Source organism: Pelophylax lessonae (genome assembly GCF_965119305.1).
Source record: "Pelophylax lessonae genome assembly, chromosome: 1".
Classification (NCBI taxonomy): Eukaryota; Metazoa; Chordata; class Amphibia; order Anura; family Ranidae; genus Pelophylax; species Pelophylax lessonae.
In genome coordinates, this window is record NC_138768.1 from 175,252,315 (window position 1) to 175,274,713 (window position 22,399).

The following is a 22,399-nucleotide window of genomic DNA, read 5'->3' on the forward strand; positions in this document are numbered from 1 at the left end:
CCCTCTCTCTGCTACAGGGAATCAGTTTTTTTCTGTCTAGTCAGGAGTAAGGACCTAAGTTCCTTGCTGGGATCTTTTGGTCCTGGCAAGACTTTTTTTCTTTAAGAAAAAGACATTTTTTAGGTAGTGTTCTCCTGTGTTTTTTTCCTGTGAGATCTTCAAGCAAAAATGCCGGACTGGGCGACACTTGCGGTCACCCCAGCCGGCCTACGAGCGCGTGCAGACCAGGCATTGCGCTTGGTCGGCCGCGACATATTCAAGTAAGTATGCGGGGCCGGGCGACGGGCTGGATGTGAGATCCAGTGGTGATCCAGTTTCTGCCTAAAGCGCGTGCAGACCAGTGCGCTGAGTCGGCCGCGACGGAGTCCCAGTAAAGGGACTGACTTTGCGAGTTAAAAGCCAGGACCAGAGAGTCGAGGCGTCCACAAACCCCCACCTCGGTGGAGAGGGTATTATGAAGAGAGGGTGCCTGTCGGTCGGTACGGTGAGTAAAACGTTCCCTTTTTTCCTCATTTATGAGGCAGTATATATTATGGGCCCCTCCATATATAGTCAGTATATATCTGACACTTACAAGTCCCCCTTGTAATACAGCATGTGTTTGTGGGAAGTGGACTTGGTTCAAGAGCTAACACTCTACCCAGCAGACTGTAACATTACAGCAAACATAGGAGGTATAATCCTACCTTATGTGCAGTGTATCTCTGTAGATCCATATGTCACCTCTCAGCAGAGTGCAGGTGGATGTGCTGGGAAGACGATATCGGCGGTCCGCCGCCATTTTGCCGTAGACCGAATGCATGTATGTCCTCAGGTCACGTCGGCCGCCATGTTTTTGGAGTCTTTTGTCTCTTCTATGGGGGCGGCCATGTTTTGTGAGCCCAGCTTCCTCGTGGAGGGCTGGGAACGCCGGAAGGCGTACACAGGGGGCGGAGCCACGCCTTCTGCCCGGGAAAAGAGCAAACAGCTTCTTCCAGTCTGTGTAAGACAGACGCTGGCTGCAGTTTGTTGGAAACTGCACTGCATCGGTTGGTGAGCCTTGGGGGTCCCTCTCTCTCTCTCTGGGATCGAGAAGCAGGTACTCTGAGGGGCGCTATTGCGCTAGGGGGAGACAAACAAAAAAAAAAAAAAAAAGTTTTTTTGTTTATTGCTGGCAAAAGTGTCCTGTATTAACATGGACCCTGCCACTCATGTATCTCCTCCGGATCCCCTCGAGGGGTCTGCGGGATCCTCCAGCACCCCATTGACAATTGAATCTTTGTCAGCCATTATGGAAACTTTTGTGTCCCGGGTGGAAGTGGCTTGTCAGGGACAGGGCGCAAGAAAGCGACCCCCGCCTAACCCCTTATTATCTGAAACCTCGGATTCAGACTCTGAGCCTATTTCTGCAGTTGCAGGTACTTCATCTGGTATTGGTGTCTCGGGTCCTGTCTCTTCAGACAGTGAGGAGGATGTTTCGGCATCTGCCATAGCCCGAGAGGAAGCGTTGGTAAACGCACTCATTGTATCTGTTCAAGAGACTTTAAGGTTACAGGGTATTCCATCAGAAATAGAAAAAATAGAAAAAATTTCCGCGCTAATATGATAAATAATTAGTAGATGTATGTCAGCAGCCAACACAAAATCAACCAACAGTGACTCAAAAATAACAGTAAACCATAAAAGTGTAGCGCTAAAAATATTGATGATCAAAAATTGAAAAATAGTGTCCAAATAAATGGAAGAAAACCACTAGTCACAATAATGTTTGTAATAAAGAAAAAAGTGTCCAAGTGAATAAGTCCCAATATAAATAATATAAAATTAAATCATGAATCCACGTGCACAATGTTGCAAGAAGTGATTCAGCCCGTGACACCCAGGGTATGAGAAGGAAGGGAACACCTCGGTGGTGGGATATATTAAGCAGCTTACCAGATTTCCGTGGCTGTTCAACTTAATGAACCAGCCTCTCCCAGCTAGTAATCAAGACCGTTGACGATCCGGTGTTCAAGGGATGCTTAATTGATGCAAATAAACCACTTCTCAAGAAACATATAACTGATCAGTGCAGGATTCGTACTCCTCAGTATTTTTCACCAAACATAAATGAATCACTGGAGGAATACAGCGTGTCGTCCTCTGTGCGCCTCACGCCTCGTTCCAGTGGCCGTGCAGCCAATCGGAATGCAGGAGTCTGACTCCTGCATTCCGATTGGCTGCACGGCCACTGGAACGAGGCGTGAGGCGCACAGAGGACGACACGCTGTATTCCTCCAGTGATTCATTTATGTTTGGTGAAAAATACTGAGGAGTACGAATCCTGCACTGATCAGTTATATGTTTCTTGAGAAGTGGTTTATTTGCATCAATTAAGCATCCCTTGAACACCGGATCGTCAACGGTCTTGATTACTAGCTGGGAGAGGCTGGTTCATTAAGTTGAACAGCCACGGAAATCTGGTAAGCTGCTTAATATATCCCACCACCGAGGTGTTCCCTTCCTTCTCATACCCTGGGTGTCACGGGCTGAATCACTTCTTGCAACATTGTGCACGTGGATTCATGATTTAATTTTATATTATTTATATTGGGACTTATTCACTTGGACACTTTTTTCTTTATTACAAACATTATTGTGACTAGTGGTTTTCTTCCATTTATTTGGACACTATTTTTCAATTTTTGATCATCAATATTTTTAGCGCTACACTTTTATGGTTTACTATTCCATCAGAAATAGCTGAAACTGAGATCCCCTTTGGGACTAAAAAGCGCATCAAAGTGGCAAAGGTTTTTCCATTGCCCAAATGTTTTGGCAATCCAATCGATGAAGAATGGCGTCTGCCAAAACGCACTTTTAATATTTCCAAACGCATTGACAGGCGTTATCCGTTTGAGGAAACCCTTATTAAGAAATGGACAGAACCACCTGTGGTGGATTCACCAATTGCTAGATTGAATAAAGCCTCGGTTATTCCTTTAGAAGACGCTCCGTCTTTTAAAGATCCAGTGGATCGCAAGATAGAAGCTATGTCTCGCACCATGTTTTCCTTGATTGGATCAGCTTTCAGGCCAATAATTGCTATTGGTCTGGTTTCGCAGGCTGTAACTGAATGGACCAAGTGGTTACGCCGGGACTTAGAAGAAGTCCCTCAGGCGGTATCAGATTTGTTGGAACAAATGATACAGGGGTTACAGTTTGTATGCGATGCGGCGTTAGACGCCACTCCATTAATGGCGCGAGCATCTGTCTCAGCAGTGGTTCTCAGGCGTACACTGTGGCTAAAAGGTTGGATAGCCGACCAAGGTTCCAAAAAAGCATTGGCTAATATCCCCTTTTCAGGAGAACGTCTATTTGGAGCCAACTTAGATGAGATCATTAAGGATCTCACCGGTGGAAAAAGCACCTTTTTACCGCAAAATTTTAAAGGTAGAGGAACTCGTCAAAGACGAGGGCCTTCTTTTTCTGCTCACAAGAGGTTTTTTCGTCCAGCGGGTGAAAAAACTAAGTCCTCCAAAGCTCCTGCAGGAGGCGTCAGGGGTCGTTGGTCGGGCAAGCAAAAGCCCGCCCCCTCCAGACCTGAAGATAAACCATCCAAAGCCTGAAGGTGCGCCCCCACCCATAACTGGGGTGGGGGGACGTCTTCGCCGGTTCCCGGATCCATGGCTTTCCAGAATCCCGGACAAATGGGTTTGCGAAGTCATAAAGTCAGGGTACAAGATCGAGTTTCGATCTCTCCCACCGGCGCGATTCTTCCCTTCCAATATCCGACTATCTCCGGATCGTCTAGAAGATCTGCGGAGAGCAGTCACAGATCTACTACAACAAGGAGTGGTAGTCCACGTTCCTTGGACAGAACGGTTTCAAGGGTTTTATTCAAACCTGTTTACAATACCCAGGAAAGAGGGCAAAGTGCGTCCAATTCTGGACTTAAGAGCGCTCAATTCTTTCGTCAACATAAGAAGATTCAGAATGGAGTCCATTCGCACGGTAGCAGCCTTCCTGCATCCAGGGGATGTCCTAGCGTCCATAGACATCAAGGACGCCTATCTTCACATTCCCATTTTCGCAGGACATCAGCGTTTTCTACGCTTTTCCGTAGAGGAGAACCACTATCAGTTTGTGGCGTTACCTTTCGGTCTCGCCACGGCTCCGCGGGTCTTCACAAAGGTGTTGGCCCCTATGTTGGCACTTCTGCGCCAAAGAGGTATATCGATTCTAGGTTACCTAGACGATCTTCTGCTTCATGCAGAATCTCCTCAGACCTTGCTACAAAACATAGAGATTACTATGATTTCTTTACAGGAATTCGGGTGGCTGGTGAACCAGCAAAAGTCATTTCTGGTTCCCACCCAGAGGCTCGAATATCTGGGTCTAATCCTAGACACAGTCAGGACGAGAGTTTTCCTTCCGGTAGGGAAACTTCGAAAGATTCAATCAGCAGTCCAGTTGTTACTGTCCAACAGCTGGTCTTCCCTTCGGACGTGCATGAGGGTTCTGGGATTGATGGTGGCTTCCTTCGAAGCAGTCCCATTTGCCCAGTCCCATACCCGAATTCTTCAGCAAGAGATTCTTCTCAGATGGAATCGGAATCCGGAATCCCTGGACAATCAGATACGATTGAGCAAACAGACCAGAGAGTCTCTGGTTTGGTGGCTTCGGTCTCCAATGCTCAGCCAGGGAAAGTCATTTCTGCCAATATATTGGACGATAGTGACCACGGATGCCAGTCTATCCGGATGGGGAGGAATTCTCGGTCAATTATCTGCCCAGGGACTTTGGTCCCCGGAAGAATCCAGATTACCGATAAATGTATTGGAACTGAGAGCGATCAGACTTTGTCTGATTCACTGGACCGAGCAGCTCCAGGGCAGCCCGGTTCGGATCCAGTCGGACAATGCCACGGCCGTGGCTTATGTCAATCATCAGGGGGGCACCAAGAGTGTCCGAGCGGCCAAAGAAGTGGCTTGCATTCTTCGCTGGGCGGAACGATTTGTTCCAGCAATCTCTGCGGTGTTCATTCCAGGGGTGGAGAATTGGCAGGCAGATTATCTCAGCCGTCAGACCCTGGATCAGGGGGAATGGTCCCTCCATCCAGACGTTTTCCACCAGTTGTGCCTACGGTGGGGCACCCCGGATGTGGATCTGTTGGCATCACGATTCAACAGGAAAGTTCAGAGATTCGTGGCTCGCTCCCGCGATCCTCTAGCAGAAACCGCAGATGCACTGATCGCCCCGTGGGGGCAATACCAGCTAATATATGCCTTCCCTCCTCTCGCGTTACTGCCAAGACTTCTTCGCAGGGTAGAGGAGGAAGGAATCCCAGTAATCCTGGTAGCTCCGGACTGGCCTCGTCGAGCTTGGTACGCCGACATGGTCAGACTGGTGGCGGACGTCCCGTGGAAACTTCCTCTCAGAGAGGATCTACTGTCTCAGGGACCGATCTTCCATCCTGCTTTACGATCGCTGGCTTTAACGGCCTGGCTATTGAGACCCAGGTGCTGAAGGACAAAGGTTTGTCAGCTTCAGTTATTCCTACTCTAGTTGAAGCAAGGAAAACGACTTCCAGAAAGATTTATCATCGCACATGGAAGTCCTACATTGCATGGTGTGAACCTTTGGGGTTCCGTCCTCGGTCTTATTCGATTAGTCGAATATTGGCTTTTCTGCAACAAGGGGTTGAGCAGAAACTGGCCTTGAGTACTATCAAGGGTCAGGTCTCAGCATTAGCCATCTTCTTTCAGAAGCCTTTGGCTACTCATTCCTTGGTGCGGAATTTCATCCAGGGGGTGCGACATCTGGCTCCGCCAGTGCACGCGCCGTTACCCCCCTGGGATCTTAATTTAGTGTTGTCGGTTCTTCAGAAACCTCCCTTTGAAGATATTAGGGAGATTCCTCTACCCACGTTGTCCCAGAAGGTGGCCTTCTTGGTGGCTATTACTTCTGCACGCAGGGTGTCAGAACTGGCCGCATTATCTTGTCGTTCACCATATCTGGTGGTTCATAGAGATAAGGTGGTTCTTCGTCCGAATCCATCCTTCCTACCAAAAGTGGTTTCAGAATTTCATCTGAATGAAGAAATTGTATTACCTTCCCTGTGTCCTAAGCCCAGTCATCCTCTGGAGTTTGCGTTACACTCCTTGGATGTGGTCCGGGCGATCAGGGTATACTTGAAAACGACAGACTCGTTTCGCAAGACGGATTCACTTTTTGTGATCCCAGATGGACCCAAGAAGGGGTTGCCTGCATCTGCCGCGACCATTTCCAGATGGATCAGACAGACGGTAGTGCAGGCTTATTCTATTAAGGGTCGGGAGCCCCCGTTCCCTGTTAAGGCGCACTCCACTCGGGCACTTAGTGCGTCATGGGCTTTTCGCCATCAGGCGTCAGTGGTCCAGGTGTGCAAGGCGGCTACCTGGTCGTCGGTGCATACCTTCTCTAAACATTATAAAGTTGATGTAATGGCATCGTCTGATGCCTCATTTGGCCGCAAGGTTTTTCAGGCCGCAATTTGAGGAGACCAGTGGTCTACCTCGAGGGTTTTTTCCGTTTGAAAATTTTTTCTTTTAGTCTCATTCTTTGTTTATAATGAGCCTTTAAAACTTCTAGTTTGGCACCGGTTGGGCCTACTAGATTGGATTTGATTTTGTCAATCCCACCCCTCATTTGTGGCACTGCTTCTGGATGTCCCAGCTCTTGAGAATCAAGAAGACTACGTCTGTCAATGAGCGATAGAGAAAAATGGATTTTTGTAAGAACTTACCGTAAAATCCTTTTCTCTTAAGCTCATTGACAGACGTAGTACCCGCCCCTCTATCATTGAGTTGGGTTGGGTTAATTTCTCTGTACTGCTTTAAACAGAACTGATTCCCTGTAGCAGAGAGAGGGAGGATATACCCTCAGGGACTGCCCCCTAGGGTGGAGCCAGAACGTTTTGTCATTCTGCCTAGTCCTACTCCTGCGGAGACAACATAACCCAGCTCTTGAGAATCAAGAAGACTACGTCTGTCAATGAGCTTAAGAGAAAAGGATTTTACGGTAAGTTCTTACAAAAATCCATTTTTTCCCAAACCTGCTAATGATGCTAAATCCCAGTGGGGCTATTTGTCCCATTTGGACTTGAAACTCCTCAGTATATACTTTCATTTTCAAAAATTTGACATGGAATCCTCAGGGTTTGTAATCGCATCTCCTGGAAAAGGGGAATACATGTTATCCATAAACATCCAAGATATTTATATACACATTGCTATTTATCCATCTCATCAGCGCTTTCTCCAATCACTTCCAGTTTGTCACACTGGCTTTTGACCTATCTCTTGCTACCGAAGTTTTTACAAGCTTAATATTACCTTTCCTTGCCCTTCTCAGAACTCAGGGTATACAGGTCATAGGCTATCTTGATGACCTTTTCCTGAAGGACGCCTCTCTCTTCCAGCTGTCGGCAAATGTCCACAGGTCAATTCAGATGATCTAGGCTTTTGGTTGGGTCTGCTCTCCGGCCTTCTCTTTGCCTATTATTCATAAATCTGTTCTTGGGCATATCCCCAGCAAAGGTTTTTTTCCTTTCATAAAAAAAAATAGTTTTTCTTAGAACCCTTGCTCGAGAATTGAGGTCTAATAGACTTCCCACATGAGATTCTCCATGAGGATATTAGGCCTTATGGTTGTACTAGTTGAACAGTTTTATTCAAGACTTCTCCAACATGAAGTCTTGTCAACCTGGAATACGTATGCTCCATCTCAGCCAGCCAAGGAACGCCCTACCATGGTGTCTTTCTAGCCCAGCTTTAACAAGGAAGTTTTTCTTTTACTATGACTTGAAACCGCAAATGCCAGTCTTTCAGGCCGGGGAGGAATCTTAACAGAACCTTACCTTTGACAGAGAATATTTGTGCTTACCTGGTTCATGTGTGTGAAGGATTTCCCAGCAACCATTCGGTTATTTACACTCCCTGCTATCATATATCTCTCTGCACTGTGAGCCCCAGGAAGTGACTCCTTATATGGACATTCCATGAAGTCAAGGTATGGCCAGCCTAGAGACAGAATGTCTGCTGATTAACGATGCGCTTTTGTCTACATTATGTTGATTTGGGCTAAGGCAGCTTTTGTTAAGTGTGGTAATGACCTTACCTATTTGTCTGGGTGGATGTCGGGCCATTGTTTAAGTAGTGTCTGATATACTCCCCAGGTGTATAAAAGCCCGTATTCTTGTTTCAATAAACAGTTTTTCTTGACCCTTCAAAACGTAGCCTCGTCTCATTCCTGGAGGGGGATTTTACTGCATTATTACCCGGTCGTTCAACAGCTGAACCTGACTCTCCTCTTGGATCTCATGGTTGGGATTATACTACTCCATTACTACACAGGGACTTGCCGGGAAAAAGGACGTCTCCAACGGCTGATACCCTCTCACCACCTGGGTAGCCGTTACATTGGTTGCCAGTGGTGGGATGGTCCTTTCATCCAAAGCGCAAGCACTGAATGGAGTCTCAGTACGCTAGACTGAGGAGACCCACACTGAAGGATTTATTGGAGAATTGTGGAAGGAGTGCCAGTAACAGACCGCGGAGAGAGCTGATAGCTGACCTGCTGGAGCTGGACGAAATGGATAGATCCATGGAAGCAACTGAGCCCCTTGCGCCTGTCAGCGAGGAGGAGGAGGTTACCAACATTGTACAGAGGAGATTAGCCATGTACCCAGCAACATCAGTGGAACTGATGGAGCGTCTGTTCCTTGAAGTAAGAGCAGCGATTTGGGAGAAAAGGGGACACGAAATTGAACTGGCAAGGGCAAGACAACCTGTCCCACAGACAGTTCATACTCCCCCTCCAACTAACAAAGCAAAGAAGATACACTTGGCTGCATTTAAAGCATTTGTGGAGAATGAACAGGAACTTGATGGGTATTTGGCGGATTTTGAGCGACAATGCTCCCTACACTCCCTCACCCAACCCAGAGAACACACCACATACCTCTGCTGCCCACTGCCTGGAGGCCAAGATGGGCCCAGAGGAATGCCTGGGCATCTTATATGAGGCAGACCCGATCAACGCAGCATCCACAGATAACTGTCAGCATCATCGTCAGGAGGTATGAGTAAATGGGCAGGTAGCTCAAGGCTTGAGAGACACCATAGCTACCATCACACTGATGCAACGACATTTGGTGAAACCGCAGTACCGGTCCAATCACACAGTTGCTGTACGTGTGGCAGGTGGGGCTGTGTTTCGTTTACCCACAGCCCGGGTACACCTGGACTGGGGGTCGGGAAAGATCACGGTGGGCATCATGGACAACTTACCTGCTGAAGTAGTATTGGGCAATGATATTGGCCCCCTGGCTTCAGCCTACTTGCCCATCACTGCTGCTGCTTGCCCCGTGACCACCAGTGCCCAGAGTCATATTGCAGACGATCCTACAACAGGACGGGAGACCCAGGTAAGCCAAGAAACGACCTTTAGACCCCCTATGTTAGAGGGACCTTTAGCTTGGGACACCCCAGAGGAGTTTGGGAGGGAAACCAGAGAAGACCCAACCCTCCAAAAATACCGTGAACTAGCTGACAGTGGGGGGGATGAGCGGGAACGCTTTGTATGGGATAACGACCGATTGTATAGATTGACCGAAGGTAGGAAGAGAGGCTACATCCCTGCGCAGAAGCGCCAATTGGTGGTACCCAGAAAGTACCGGTTGGAACTTCTCAGAATTGGCCATGATATCCCCTTAGCAGGACATTTGGGGGGTAACCGCACTACCTACAGGATCACCCAGACCTTTTTTTGGCCGGGGATCTCGAAGGATGTGCGGCGCTACTGCAGTACATGCGACGTTTGCCAACGAGTAGGGAAGAGAGGGGATCATCCTAAGGTGCGACTGTCACCTATGCCCATAATCGAGGAAACATTTAGCAGGGTGGCAGTCGACCTGGTAGGACCCCTGCCTAACCCCAGTCCCTCCGGTAAAAAATATATTCTTACCGTGGTGGACTACGCTACCTGCTACCCGGAAGGCGTCGCTCTGACGAATATCCAGGCTGACACTGTCGCCAGTGCCCTAGTTGGGATATTCACCAGAGTGGGATTCCCACAAGAAAAATTTTCTGACAGAGGGACCCAGTTTACCGCTGACCTAACCCAACAATTATGGAAGGTCTGCGGTATTAAGACCCTCCTCAGCTCACCATATCACCCCCAGACTAACGGTCTCTGTGAATGCTTTATTGGTACCCTGAATCAGCTTCTGCGTAACTTTGCAGCGGAATACAGAGACTGGGGGCGATTCTTGCCACACCTCTTGTTTGCATAACCTACCGCCGTTGCTTCCGGGAGTCCAAAAAAAGGCTGTGGACTCACACATGGAATGGGCTAACAGGATACAAAGGGTGGCATCACACTGGGTACGAGGGTGCAACGCAAACACTGGGGAGGAAGTGCTGCAGTTATTTCTACTAGAACATTTTTTCCAAGATGTATCCGCCGACTTGCAGTACTGGGTAAGAGACCGGCGCCCCAACAACCTCAACGAGGCGGCCCGGCTGGCAGATGAATACGCCGAGACTAGGAAGGTGAGCCAGGGTACCACACGACCAGCTAACAAGGTAGTGCCTCGTACCCCAGCCATCACCCCTCGCCCGGAGTTCAGTGCCCCATACCTCCAGGGCCATCTCGCCCTCAGGGGTCGAACAACTACCCCCGGGACATGTCAAGAACGACTTGCCATTGGTGCAGCAACACTGGACATATTGCCCGTTACTGCCCTTTGGGATCGGCCGCTAACAATTGGAGGTGCACCTCACCCAACCAAGAGAACACACCACGTACCTCTGCTGCCCACTGCCTGCAGGCCGTGATGGGCCCAGAGGAATGCCTGGGCATCTTATTTGAGGCGGACCCGATCCAATTGGCATCCACAGATAACCGTCAGCAACATCGTCAGGAGGTATGAGTAAATGGGCAGGTAGCTCAAGGCTTGAGAGACACCGGAGCTACCATCACACTGATGCAACGACATTTGTTAAAACCAGAGTACCGATCCAATCGCACAGTTGCTGTACGTGCGGCGGGAGGGGCTGTTTCGTTTACCCACTGCCCAGGTACACCTGGACTGGGGGGTCGGGTCGGGAAAGACCACAGTGGGCATCATGGACAACTTACCTGCTGAAGTAGTATTGGGCAACGATATTGGCCCCCTGGCTTCAGCCTACTTTACTTGCCCATCACTGCTGCTGCTTGCCCCGTGACCACCCGTGCCCAGAGCCGTATCGCAGACGATTCTACAACAGGATGGGAGACCCAGGTAAGCCAAGAAACGACCCTTAGACCCCCTACGTTAGAGGGACCTTTAGCTTGGGACACCCCAGAGGAGTTTGGGAGGGAAACCAGAGAAGACCCAACCCTCCAAAAATACCGTGAACTAGCTGACAGTGGGGGAAATGAGCGGGAATGCTTTGTATGGGATAACGACCGATTGTATAGATTGACCGAAGGTAGGAAGAGAGGCTGCGTCCCTGCCCAGAAGCATCAATTAGTGGTACCCAGAAAGTACCGGTTGGAACTTCTCCGAATTGGCCATGATATCCCCTTAGCAGGACATTTGGGGGGTAACCGCACTACCTACAGGATCACCCAGACCTTTTTTGGCCGGGGATCTCGAAGAATGTGCGGCGCTACTGCAGTACTTGCGACGTTTGCCAACGAGTAGGGAAGAGAGGGGATCATCCTAAGGCGCGACTGTCACCTATGCCCATAATCGAGGAGAAATATATTCTTACCGTGGTGGACTACGCTACCCAGAAGCCGTCGCTCTGACGAATATCCAGGCTGACACTGTCGCCAGTGCCCTAGTTGGGATATTCACCAGAGTGGGATTCCCACAAGAAATATTGTCTGACAGAGGGACCCAGTTTACCGCTGACCTAACCCAACAGTTATGGAAGGTCTGCAGTATTAAGACCCTCCTCAGCTCACCATATCACCCCCAGACGAACGGTCTCTGTGAACGCTTTAATGGTACCCTGAATGAAGCACGCCAACGGCACACTGTCACGCTGAAGTCGCTTCCATCTTCCTTCCAGGTTTGCGGGTTTTGGTTATGCCATTCCTTCAGAGCGCATGCGCCAGTGACGTCACTGGCTGCATCTAAAGTAAATACCTCCTAATCATTGCACGTTTTGGAGATATTTACTGTGCCTGTAGGTAAGACTTATTAAAGGCTTACCTATATGTAAAAATCTCACAAGGGAGTTTACTCCCACTTTAGGCTCTGCACACACAGGCCAAATGTTGGGTGACATTGTGTGGTTCAATAAAAACTGGTCTAAGCTGGCCAAAGAGACATGACCAGTGGCTGAGAACGCTGTCCGTAGTGTCATGGCTGGGGAGCTGTTCCCCAGTCAGAAGACAATTGAACAGGAGAGGAGATTTGCGTTACTATTATCAAATTGTTAGTACAGCAGCTCCGGGCCTTAGCTGTCAGTTTCTCTTCATTCGGCCCGCTGGGTTGAACGAAAAAAAAAAACTAACAGTGTGTACTAGACTTAAGGCTTGTAGGGTTTCGGTGCTGACTGCGACTTCCTGTAAAAGAGCCTTTCTTGGTCTTGCATTAGAATAAGTTTGCCAAAGGTAGTTTCTTCCTATCCTCCTGAACCAAGGACATCCTTTTGTCGTAACCTAAAAGACCCTAACAAAAAAAAGTTTCACTTTTTTTTTTTTACTTAAATTTTTGAATGTGATCTGCACTGTTCGGGTATATGTAAAGTCTACAGCTTTGTTTTGACAGTCTGATTCCCAGTTTGTTCTGCCTGAGAGTCTGTTGCAAACTGTCTTGTTCCTGTTCTACAATTTCTTGGTGCGTTTCTCAGGCCTCTGGCATTAACAGAAAAGCAATGGTTTTACAAAAAAACAAACAAACTTTTACCCATGTGGATGCAGCATTAATTCGACTGTCAGTCACCAGTCCTCTGCTATGCCCCTCCAGCGCTCACTGAAGCGCTGGGCTGGGGAGGGAGCTGCTGGCTCAGTCTCCCAGTGGTGCAGCTGAAAGGCTGAGTGGATGCTATCCTCGGTAGATGCCAGTTTTGAGAATAATGTCCTGCAGGTGGCTCTATAGGGGGAGCTTTACTTTTTTCTGTTTTTGGGTTTGGGCTTGTTGTTGCCCACCTCCCTCATGTTCAGGGCCATAGGCCATCTCAAATCTCATGCATATGAAGGAACCCGGTTTCCTAGAATGTACATTTAAGAAATTGTCAGAGCCTCAAAATGTTCCTGCAGAGACCAAGAATGTTTGCCTCCTTCCAGCACAATCCCTAGCTTCCTTGATTCCGGTTAGTGAGATGTCACTTCCTGTGCTGGCCATTCCTGGTAAGTAATTTCCGTTCCGATTGATGTTTTTTTTTGCTTTAGAATACACGCTACTCACTATTGCCATTTTTTTCTACCGTCTGTTCCATCAATCCGCCCAACCCTGGTGGCCACAGGCGACATAGATGATGCCTCTTTACCAGCAACGGGTGGCATATGGAGCGGTGAATTTATAACCCCTTCTGGATGGAGAATGAATATGTTGCTGGGTGTCAAAGAATCATAGGCACCACATCCCTTCATAGTCAAAATTTTTATTAAAAAGGGAAAAATTGGATTTTTAAGGTACCAAGAAAAAACAGTTTATATATTTAAAAAAGTAGCAACATTGTATTGACAATGAGTTTAAAAGCAATTTTCCACATATAAAATCATAGCACAATAGTCAATCGATTATAGTACGCATGCAGTGACTCCCACTCAACATGTTTCGCCAGCCAAATATGCAAGTCCATATCCCCAGATCACATATAGAAGGTCTTGAACTTTGAAAGATCAGTTGGTCCATAGCCACTTGCAAGTTGGGGCTAGTCCTTATGGGGGGGACACAGCCTCACCCACCAAAATGCATTTGATTTTTGTTTCTTGGATCAAGCTCTTCAGACTCTTTGGCTTGCAGTGTGGTGGGGTTATCTACTTTTTACTGTTAAACATTGCTGCTCCATTTCTGATTTTCAGCTTAAAGCGGAGTTCCTGCCTCACACACTCACCTGTCCAACGGTCCAGCGATGCGGCCGCCCGAAGCCTCGCTCTTCTCCCTCTCTGTCTGCGGCGCCGGCATCACTGGTGTGGGCACCCGGATGTAACCGTTTTCGGCTTCAAAGCCGGGTACGCACTGCGCATGCGCTAGTTGCGCTACGCTTCGTGATTGGCCAGCAATCTTCTGGGACCTCTGATAGAGGTCCCAGAAGAGGGGGAGAGGAGAACTTCCGCTCAGGGCGCTGCAACGCTCCGAGCGGAAGTGGGAGAGGGTACCTGTCAAAACTAGGTGCCCCCCCCCCCCCCAAAAGAAATGACATGCCAAATGTGGCATGTCAGGGGGTTAGAACTGCCTAAAGCGGAAGTTCCACTTTTGTGGTGGAACTCCGCATTAAGCTTTCCGTACACTATATATAGTTTGTATCAAATTAGACCAACACTTACACTGCCTGATAACTGCACAGTTAGGCAGCACTGATGCTGATTCTCTGTTTATTGAGCAAGGGGAAATCATAGAAATAGAATCATGGGAAGCTGCTGGAAATGGCAGTTATGCAATTCTGTAAATGCCCTTGTAATGTTTTTTCTTTAACCCCTGTGGATAGTCAAGAAGAAGAATGGATTTAAAGAGTCCAGTATATGATATTGACTAATCTCATCAATTTTAATTTGCTATAGGGCAATTTTGGTGAAGTTTACAAAGGAACCCTAAAAGATAAAACACCAGTTGCTGTGAAAACGTGTAAGGAAGATCTTCCTCAGGAACTAAAAATAAAATTCTTATCTGAAGCCAGGTGAGTTCAGTTTAGTCTATTGCAAAAAAAACAAAAAAAAAAAACAAGCCGACATTCTTGCAATGTACAGCCATACACTGTGTTATAACCAATAATAAAGCGGTAGTAACCGGCAGGGGGTTTGAAAAAAACAATCCCTGCAAGGCAATGTCATAATGTGCTAGTATGCTTGCTAGCACATTATGATAGACTTAACTTAGAACCAAGCCCTCCAGCGTCTTGATGTCACTGCTGAAATGGCTGACATCTTCCCCCTGTCTTCCGGGTTCGTGGCCTCCGGCTACATGAGTGGCTGGGGGCACATTTACTGCACGGACTCTGAAGGTCGGGCACTGTAAACTGGACCTTTAGAGACCATGCGTAGTGATCTCATTGGCTGCATGCACTCTGAACATCTCCTAAACTGCAAGTTCAGAAGATATTCACAGAACCTACAGGTAAGCGTTATCTTAGGCTTACTTGTAGGTACAAGTGGTGTAACAGAGTTTACTACTACTTTGAGTAGTAGTCTGGCCAGTAACTATGAGCATCTCCTACTTGGTTACTGTCTTTCTTTGAGTAGGGAAATTATTACTAAATTAATACTGCTGCTGCATGTATTCGGGCCAAATCTTAATGATGCTTAACCACTTCAGCTCCAGTAGGTTTCACCCCCTTCCTGACCAGGCCTTTTTTTGCAATACCGCACTGCGTTGCTTTAACTGACTTTTGCCCGGTCGTGCAACGCTGTACTCAATTTTTATTATTTTTTTTTATGTTCTTTTTTTCCCCAGAAATAGAGCTTGCTTTTGGGGGTATTCTATCACCTGTGCGTTTTTTTTTTTTTTGCGCTATAAACAAAAAAGAATCACAATTTAAAAATATATATATATATATTTTACTTTCTGCTATAAAACATACCCAATCAAAAAGATTTTAAAAATCATATTTTTTTTTATCAATTTTGGCCAATATGTATTCTGGCACATATTTTTAAGTGGAAAAAGAATAAGGGGCGCTTGGTATGAAGCGTGTACTAACTAAAGTACACTCTAAAGATGTGTAAATATCCACAAAAATAAACACAAATAAATAACCAGATGTGACATGTACAATATCCTAAATAAAAAGTCTCTTGTAAAAAAAGGGAGAGTGGCAAATGCAAGACTCCCAAATAAAGTCCCAAAAACTGGTGCAGATAAATATTCTTAGTGTTGAAGTGCTCATAAACCAAGGCGCAGATACTGAATACACAGATCTCTCATATCACCAAAATATGAAGGAGGAAGGGGTACCCTTAACAACTGACAGTTTGAGCATGCATGAAAGATGTCATGAACCCATGGGATACAGCAAGGAATCTTCAGACCAAAATCCTTCACCCAGTGCAAGAAATGTAAATGGACTCTTACCAAATGTCACATGAACAATCGCTTGGATAAGGGGGTTAAAGATGGACGTCTAGCGCAAAAGGTATAGCGCCTACAAACCATGGGATAGATTTATGGACTTTTTATTCTTTCTATTCTTTTTACTAGTAATGGCGGCGATCAGCGATTTTTTTTTTTCTATCGGGACTCTGGCATTGCGGCCAACAAATATGACAGTGACATCAATATAGTGATCAGTGCTAAAAAAAATGCACTGTTACTGTATAAATGACACTGGCAGTGAAGGGGGTTAAGTGTGCTCCTAGGGAGTAGTTTCTAACTGTGGGGGAGTGGATGCACCGGAGGAAAAGAGAAGCCTAAACACAAGATCTCTCTTTTACTCCCTGACAGAACAGCGGTCTGCCTTGTATACATTGGCAGACCTCCGCTCTGTCAGTCCGCAGAACGATCTGTGGGTTCTGGCTTCCATCGCGAGCAATCACAGTGCGAGCGGCGCTCCGGCAACGCGCGTGCCCCCTACATCACCTGCATGTACGTGATTTTGTGCAGCCGGGCCGCCCTGCTGCAGTATATATGCCGTGGGCGGTCCAGAACTAGTTGAAGTACAACTAAAGGCGTAACTTTTTTTTGGACATAGTGCAGGTGGATTAGAACACCGGTCAGCTGTTATTGTTGTCTGTGCCCCCGTTAGGGAGGTCTACCATCTCTATTTGTCCTATTTACCATTATCATTGGAAGTGAAAACGGCAAAATTAAAGTGACTGGTGTTGAGACAAAATAATAAAAAAAAAGTTTTTTTATAGTTCTTCTTTAAGCCATTAAAGCACTATGAAGCATTTTAAGGGAAAATAATAGTTTATCTTACACTCCTCTGCAGTCACTACAAAGCAGGAACCTATCTTAGTCATTTAATCTGAAAAATTTACATTACATGGAGGTAGCGGTGAACAGCAGCTAAACAAATCAAAAATATATATAATTATTCTGATTTTTTTTTTTTTTTTTAAAAACATTTTTTACCTATCCAGTTTAAATCGGTCTGTGCATTAAATAACACCTGCCTGAAATCCTCTGTACTTGAAAGTAACGCAATTTGCATTTCTCTTACGTCCTCCGACAGTCGCCGCCCACTTCATATTCGTCACAATGGGGTTATGACCTTTGCTCCGTAGGAGTAGCTAGGCAACAGAATATGTTAGTACAAAGGCTTTTAACATATCCCACCCCCAGGGGGTGGTCCCCTCAGTCTATAACCCTCCACTTCCTGTATCCAACTCAGTTTCAATGTCTAGCTTGTCAGGAGTCGGAGCTGGCAGCCTTGTCCTGCTGGTCTCCGTATCTGGTCGTGCACTTGGACAAGGTGGTCTTGCGACCTAACCCTTCTTTTCTCCCGAAGAGGGTTTCGGACTTTCGCCTCATTGAGGACATTGTCTTGCCTTCGCTCTGCGCAAAGCCTAAACATCCGAAATAGGTGTAGCTGCACTCTTTGGATGTTGTCCGGGCGATTAGGGTTTACCTAAATCGACTGAATCTTTTCACAAGTCGGATTCCTTGTTTGTTTCTTCCGGTGGGTCCTCGGAAGGGCATGGCGGCGTCGGCTTCTGCCATCGCCAAATGGATCAGACAGACCATTGAACAGGCCTATGCTTTGAAGGGGAAAGTTTCCCCTGTGCCTGTGAAGGCGCGCTCTACCAGATCTCTGAGTACGTCTTGGGCCTGTCGTCATGGGGCCTCTGTGGCCCAGGTGTGTAAGGCGGCGACTTGGTCAACCGTACACACTTTCACAAAATTCTACAAAATAGATGTTCAGGCATCGGCGGATGCTTCCTTTGGCCGCAAGGTTCTTATTGCGGCAGTTCCCTAGAGCCCTTGTTGCGGGCTCCTTGGCTGTTTGGGATTATTTGTTTTTTCCCTGGGTTCTTGCTCCTGTTGAGCGAGTGTTTTTTTCTCATTGCCCAACTGGTTTCCTTCCTTTGGTAAGGTTCCTTTCTCTGATGTGGAGACGGCGTTGCCTTAGGCGCGGCTGCGTTTCCCACCCCTCATGTTTACACTGCTTTGGGACGTCCCCATTGTGACGAATATGAAGTGGGCGGCGACTGTCGGAGGACGTAAGAAAAAATGGAATTTTTGTAAAATCTTACCTGTAAAATTCCTTTCTCTGAGTCCTCCGACAGTCGCCGCCCCCGCCCCTCTTTTGGGGTTGTTGGTTATATACTCTACTGCTATTCCACTGAAACTGAGTTGGATACAGGAAGTGGAGGGTTATAGACTGAGGGGACCACCCCCTGGGGGTGGGATATGTTAAAAGCCTTTGTACTAACATATTCTGTTGCCTAGCTACTCCTACGGAGCAAAGGTCATAACCCCATTGTGACGAATATGAAGTGGGCGGCGACTGTCGGAGGACTCAGAGAAAGGAATTTTACAGGTAAGATTTTACAAAAATTCAGTTTTTAGGCTTCGTTCACACGTGTGGCTAGGAGAGGTAAAACTAGGCGGTTGATATATAATGTGTGCATTATACCTAAAACTTTTGGCACCAAAATGGACTTCTGTGGAGACAGAGAACAAATTATTTCTTTGGCAGCAGTAGTAAAGAATCTGATAAGATATATAAGATAACTAAGACAGACTGAAGGCTATCTAGACGTTTAGCAACATGTTTTGCCAGTATTTAGGGTTTAACGTGTTGCTAGGCACCACAACCCTTACATCTTGAACGCCCCCCTTTCTTCTAGGGGACTTCTTTCCCCCACAGACGCTGTGATTTTTAAAATCGTGTCTGAGCAGGGCTCTGTGTGTATAGCTGCATCATTTTATTCACAGAGATGAATTAATTAAAAAATAAATAAAAGCACATTTGTTACCTGCAAAAACTTTGACTTTAACCACATGCCGCCTGCCCACAGTACATTTACTTTACTTAAATCCACCATGTGATTAGCTGTAGCCGATCACAGTATAACAATAGTAAGCAAGCGGTCATGAATAAAAGCCATTCATGACCGTTAAAACTATTGCTTATAACAGTGATCATCACTGTTATAAGCAATAATAGTGTAAAAAAAAAATCCCTGATAACCCCCTTCCTAGAGTTTTCAGTGTCACTATGGTGACCCTGAACTACTCTGAGGACAGTATGTAAAAAATGTAATAAACTTTTTTTTTTTTTCACATACTGTCACCAGTAAGTATTCCTGCTCACTGCCTCACTAGTCAAACAAAAAAAAACAATTGCGAAAGAAGCCTAAAATGTTATTCAATTCATTTTCCAAAAAATGACAACTTCGAAAGAACTCACCATGCCTCTTAATAAATACCATGGACTGTCTACTTTGCAAAAAGGGTAATTTGGGGGATATTTATAGTGGCCTAGCATTTTAGGGCCCCAGGAAATATAAGCCATCAGTACATCAGGATTGATCACTTTTATATACATATATACCATAGTTTGTATACTCTTTAACTTTCACACAGACTAAAAAATGTACACTGATTTTGGGTATTTTTACTAAGGAAATGTAGCAGAATACATTTTAGGCAAAATTTATGAAAATTATTTGTTTACAAAATGTGTATAAACGAAAATAAGATTATGTTTCTCTTTTGTTCGATGGACACACGGCGCTCCATAAATCATAACTACTGGGTTATTTTGCTTCCTCCAGGAGAAGAACTAGACAGAACAAAAAACACCTGGCTATGCTCATGGACCATTCTCAGCTTCGTATATACCCCCCTCTCTGCTCTAGGTAATCAGTTTTTAATCTGTCAAGTCAGGTGTAAGGACCTAGGCCTCCCGGCTGGGATCTCTGGTCCTAGAAGTTTTTTTCTCCTTCCTTAAATCTTTTTTGTTTTTTCTCTCGGGAGACCTACAATCAACTGCGGGGCTGGGCGACGGGCTGGATGATCTAGATCAAGTGGTCCGCCCAGTGCGTGCAGACCGCAGCTACGCGCTAGGTCACCTGCGACATAGCCTCACTGACAAAGGCTGGCCCACGAGTGAAACATCTCGCAGGGTCGCATACAACCAGGCTTGGGTCAGAGTCGCAGCGGTCCATTGGTTAACAGCTCCCCCTACTTCGGTGGCAAAAATTCTGTCTAGAAGGTTACCTGCACCATGAAAGGGTAAGTACAGTGCCCCCCCCCCTCCCCTTTTGGCATTTTTCTTTTTTTGGGTGGATGCGAGTAACCTCCAGGGGACGGTCAGACCTGCCTGAAGGTTCCCTATTCCCATCCTTTAAAATTCCTCAGTGAGCAGAGCTTCCCCCACTCACTTTTCCCCCCTGTCTGTACCTGGAGTCTGGTGGGGTCCCAGGACAGAGGATGCAGCGGGGAGCCCTGGGATCTCCTATGCTATCCCCACTCAGTAAGGGTCCTGGATTAGTTTGTCCTGCCTTGGTAGCCTGGAGAGGAAGCATGCCCCACTGTTTGCAGTGTGGGTATAGTGCAGGGGGGTCCCAGTGCACAGCGGAGTCTCCCCGAACGTATGTCCTACCTTCAGGAGGGGGGTCACCTTGCAGGGGGTTCAGCATTGCAGAGGGCACAGGGAAGAACCTGGCAGCATGCTGTAGCTAATGGCGGCCATTTTCCCTTAGTCTGTCTGGTGACCATGTTTGTGTAGCCTGATGATGTCACAGGGGGCCATTTCCCTTAGTCTAGCTGGTCTTTAGCTGGCAGCAATGTTTGTGTAGCTCGATTATGTCACGGGGACCATTTTTCCTTAGTCCGGGAGTCGCTGGAGATGACCAAAGCCTTGTGGGGATGCCAAAGCTCCTCCTCCTCCTCTTCTTCCTCCTCCTAAGTTTCTTCTTCCTGTGCCCGGGACATATAAACATGGGATGGTGTCCATGGTGATGCTGGGTCCAAATTCTTGGCTCTCCTCCGATCAGTAGGGTGAGTCCTTGGGGGTCCCTGTGGTGCCAAAAGATTGTTATTAAACTACAAGGTCTTCCTTTCTATATGGAGCCTCAGGGTCACATCTCCCCCACTGACCCCCTCATGGTCCCTCGGAACCCCAGCTTCCCATGGTTTCACTGGCTGTGGTCCTGCAGTCCTTAGTGTCCCGGGTGGAAGTGGCATGTGCGCAAAGACCCAGGCGGAAATGTCCCCTGCCTTTCCCTGCTCAGTCTGTCTCATCTGACTCTGAGCCCGATGCTACCGTGGAGGATGCGGCTGATGAAGCCACGGTCGTGGCTGTGTCTTTGATGGGCATAAAACACTCCAAAGGTGTTTCCTTATGTGCCTTATTTTGGCAGGTTTTCATGTAAGGAATAGGAACAACCAAAATTACCTTTTGTAGTCCCTAAATGTCTTGCAGTACCTTTTTCCTTTTGAGGAGTCACTTTTAAAAAAGTGGACTAGGCCACCAGTGGTGGACAATCTTGTTTTCAGATTGAACAAAGCTACCATTATCAAAGTAGAGGAATCCCTGTCCTTAAGGGACCCGGCTGACAGGAGAGCAGAGGCTGTGGCACGCAGCATGTTTACTATGGCTGGTTCGACATTGCGGCCAGTCTTTGCCTCAGCCCTGGTGTCTCAGACCCTAACTGAATGTGCCAAGCTTTTGCGCCAGTGCCTGAGGGGGTGAGCAGGTCCCTGCTGCTTATGTTGATTTAATGGACCAGTTGGCCCATGGGCTGCAGTTTATATGTGATGCAGCTTTGGATACAGCTCCTGTGCTGTTCAAACTTTCTGTTTCAGTGGTGGTGATTAGGCGTGTGCTGTGGCTTTAGAATCCAAGCCTCTAAGAAAGCTCACATTGATCTGCCCTTTCAAGGTGATCACTTGTTTGAGGCTACCCTGGATGATGACATTAAGGGTATCATGGGGGGAAGAGCACCTTCCTGCCATAGTCTAGGAAAGGGAAGGAGCCCTGTCACAGATGGGGGCCCCTCCTTATAAGCACATAGAAAATTATTTCATGCCTCTGGGGCGGAGAATGAGAGAAATAGATCTTTCAAATCTTCCCCGGGAGGTTCCAAGCATCTTTGGTGGTAAGCCTAGAGCTAACTTCTCTGGCCCTGCAGTCAAGAACCCGTCAGCATGAAGATCTTCCCTCACCCATTATTGGGGTGGGGGGAGATCTTCGCTGGTTTCCGGCCTTGTGGACCTCCTTAATGAGCGTCAAGGGGATCCACAAAATCATTCTTTTGGGGGCATCCAGAAAGGGGGACAAGCTTGTCCTTT

General features: G+C 47.0%; 1 protein-coding gene across 3 annotated transcripts in view; it reads left to right on the forward strand.

Annotated features, from left to right (window-relative positions):
• The window catches only part of FER (FER tyrosine kinase), a 452,282-nt gene that overhangs the window by 281,886 nt on the left and 147,997 nt on the right, over nucleotides 1–22,399 (forward strand). For all 3 annotated transcript variants that reach the window (XM_082263755.1, XM_082263756.1, XM_082263757.1), the window contains one exon: nucleotides 14,725–14,840. In XM_082263755.1, the coding sequence (XP_082119881.1) occupies nucleotides 14,725–14,840 (116 nt within the window). The remainder of the gene's footprint in view (nucleotides 1–14,724; nucleotides 14,841–22,399) is intronic.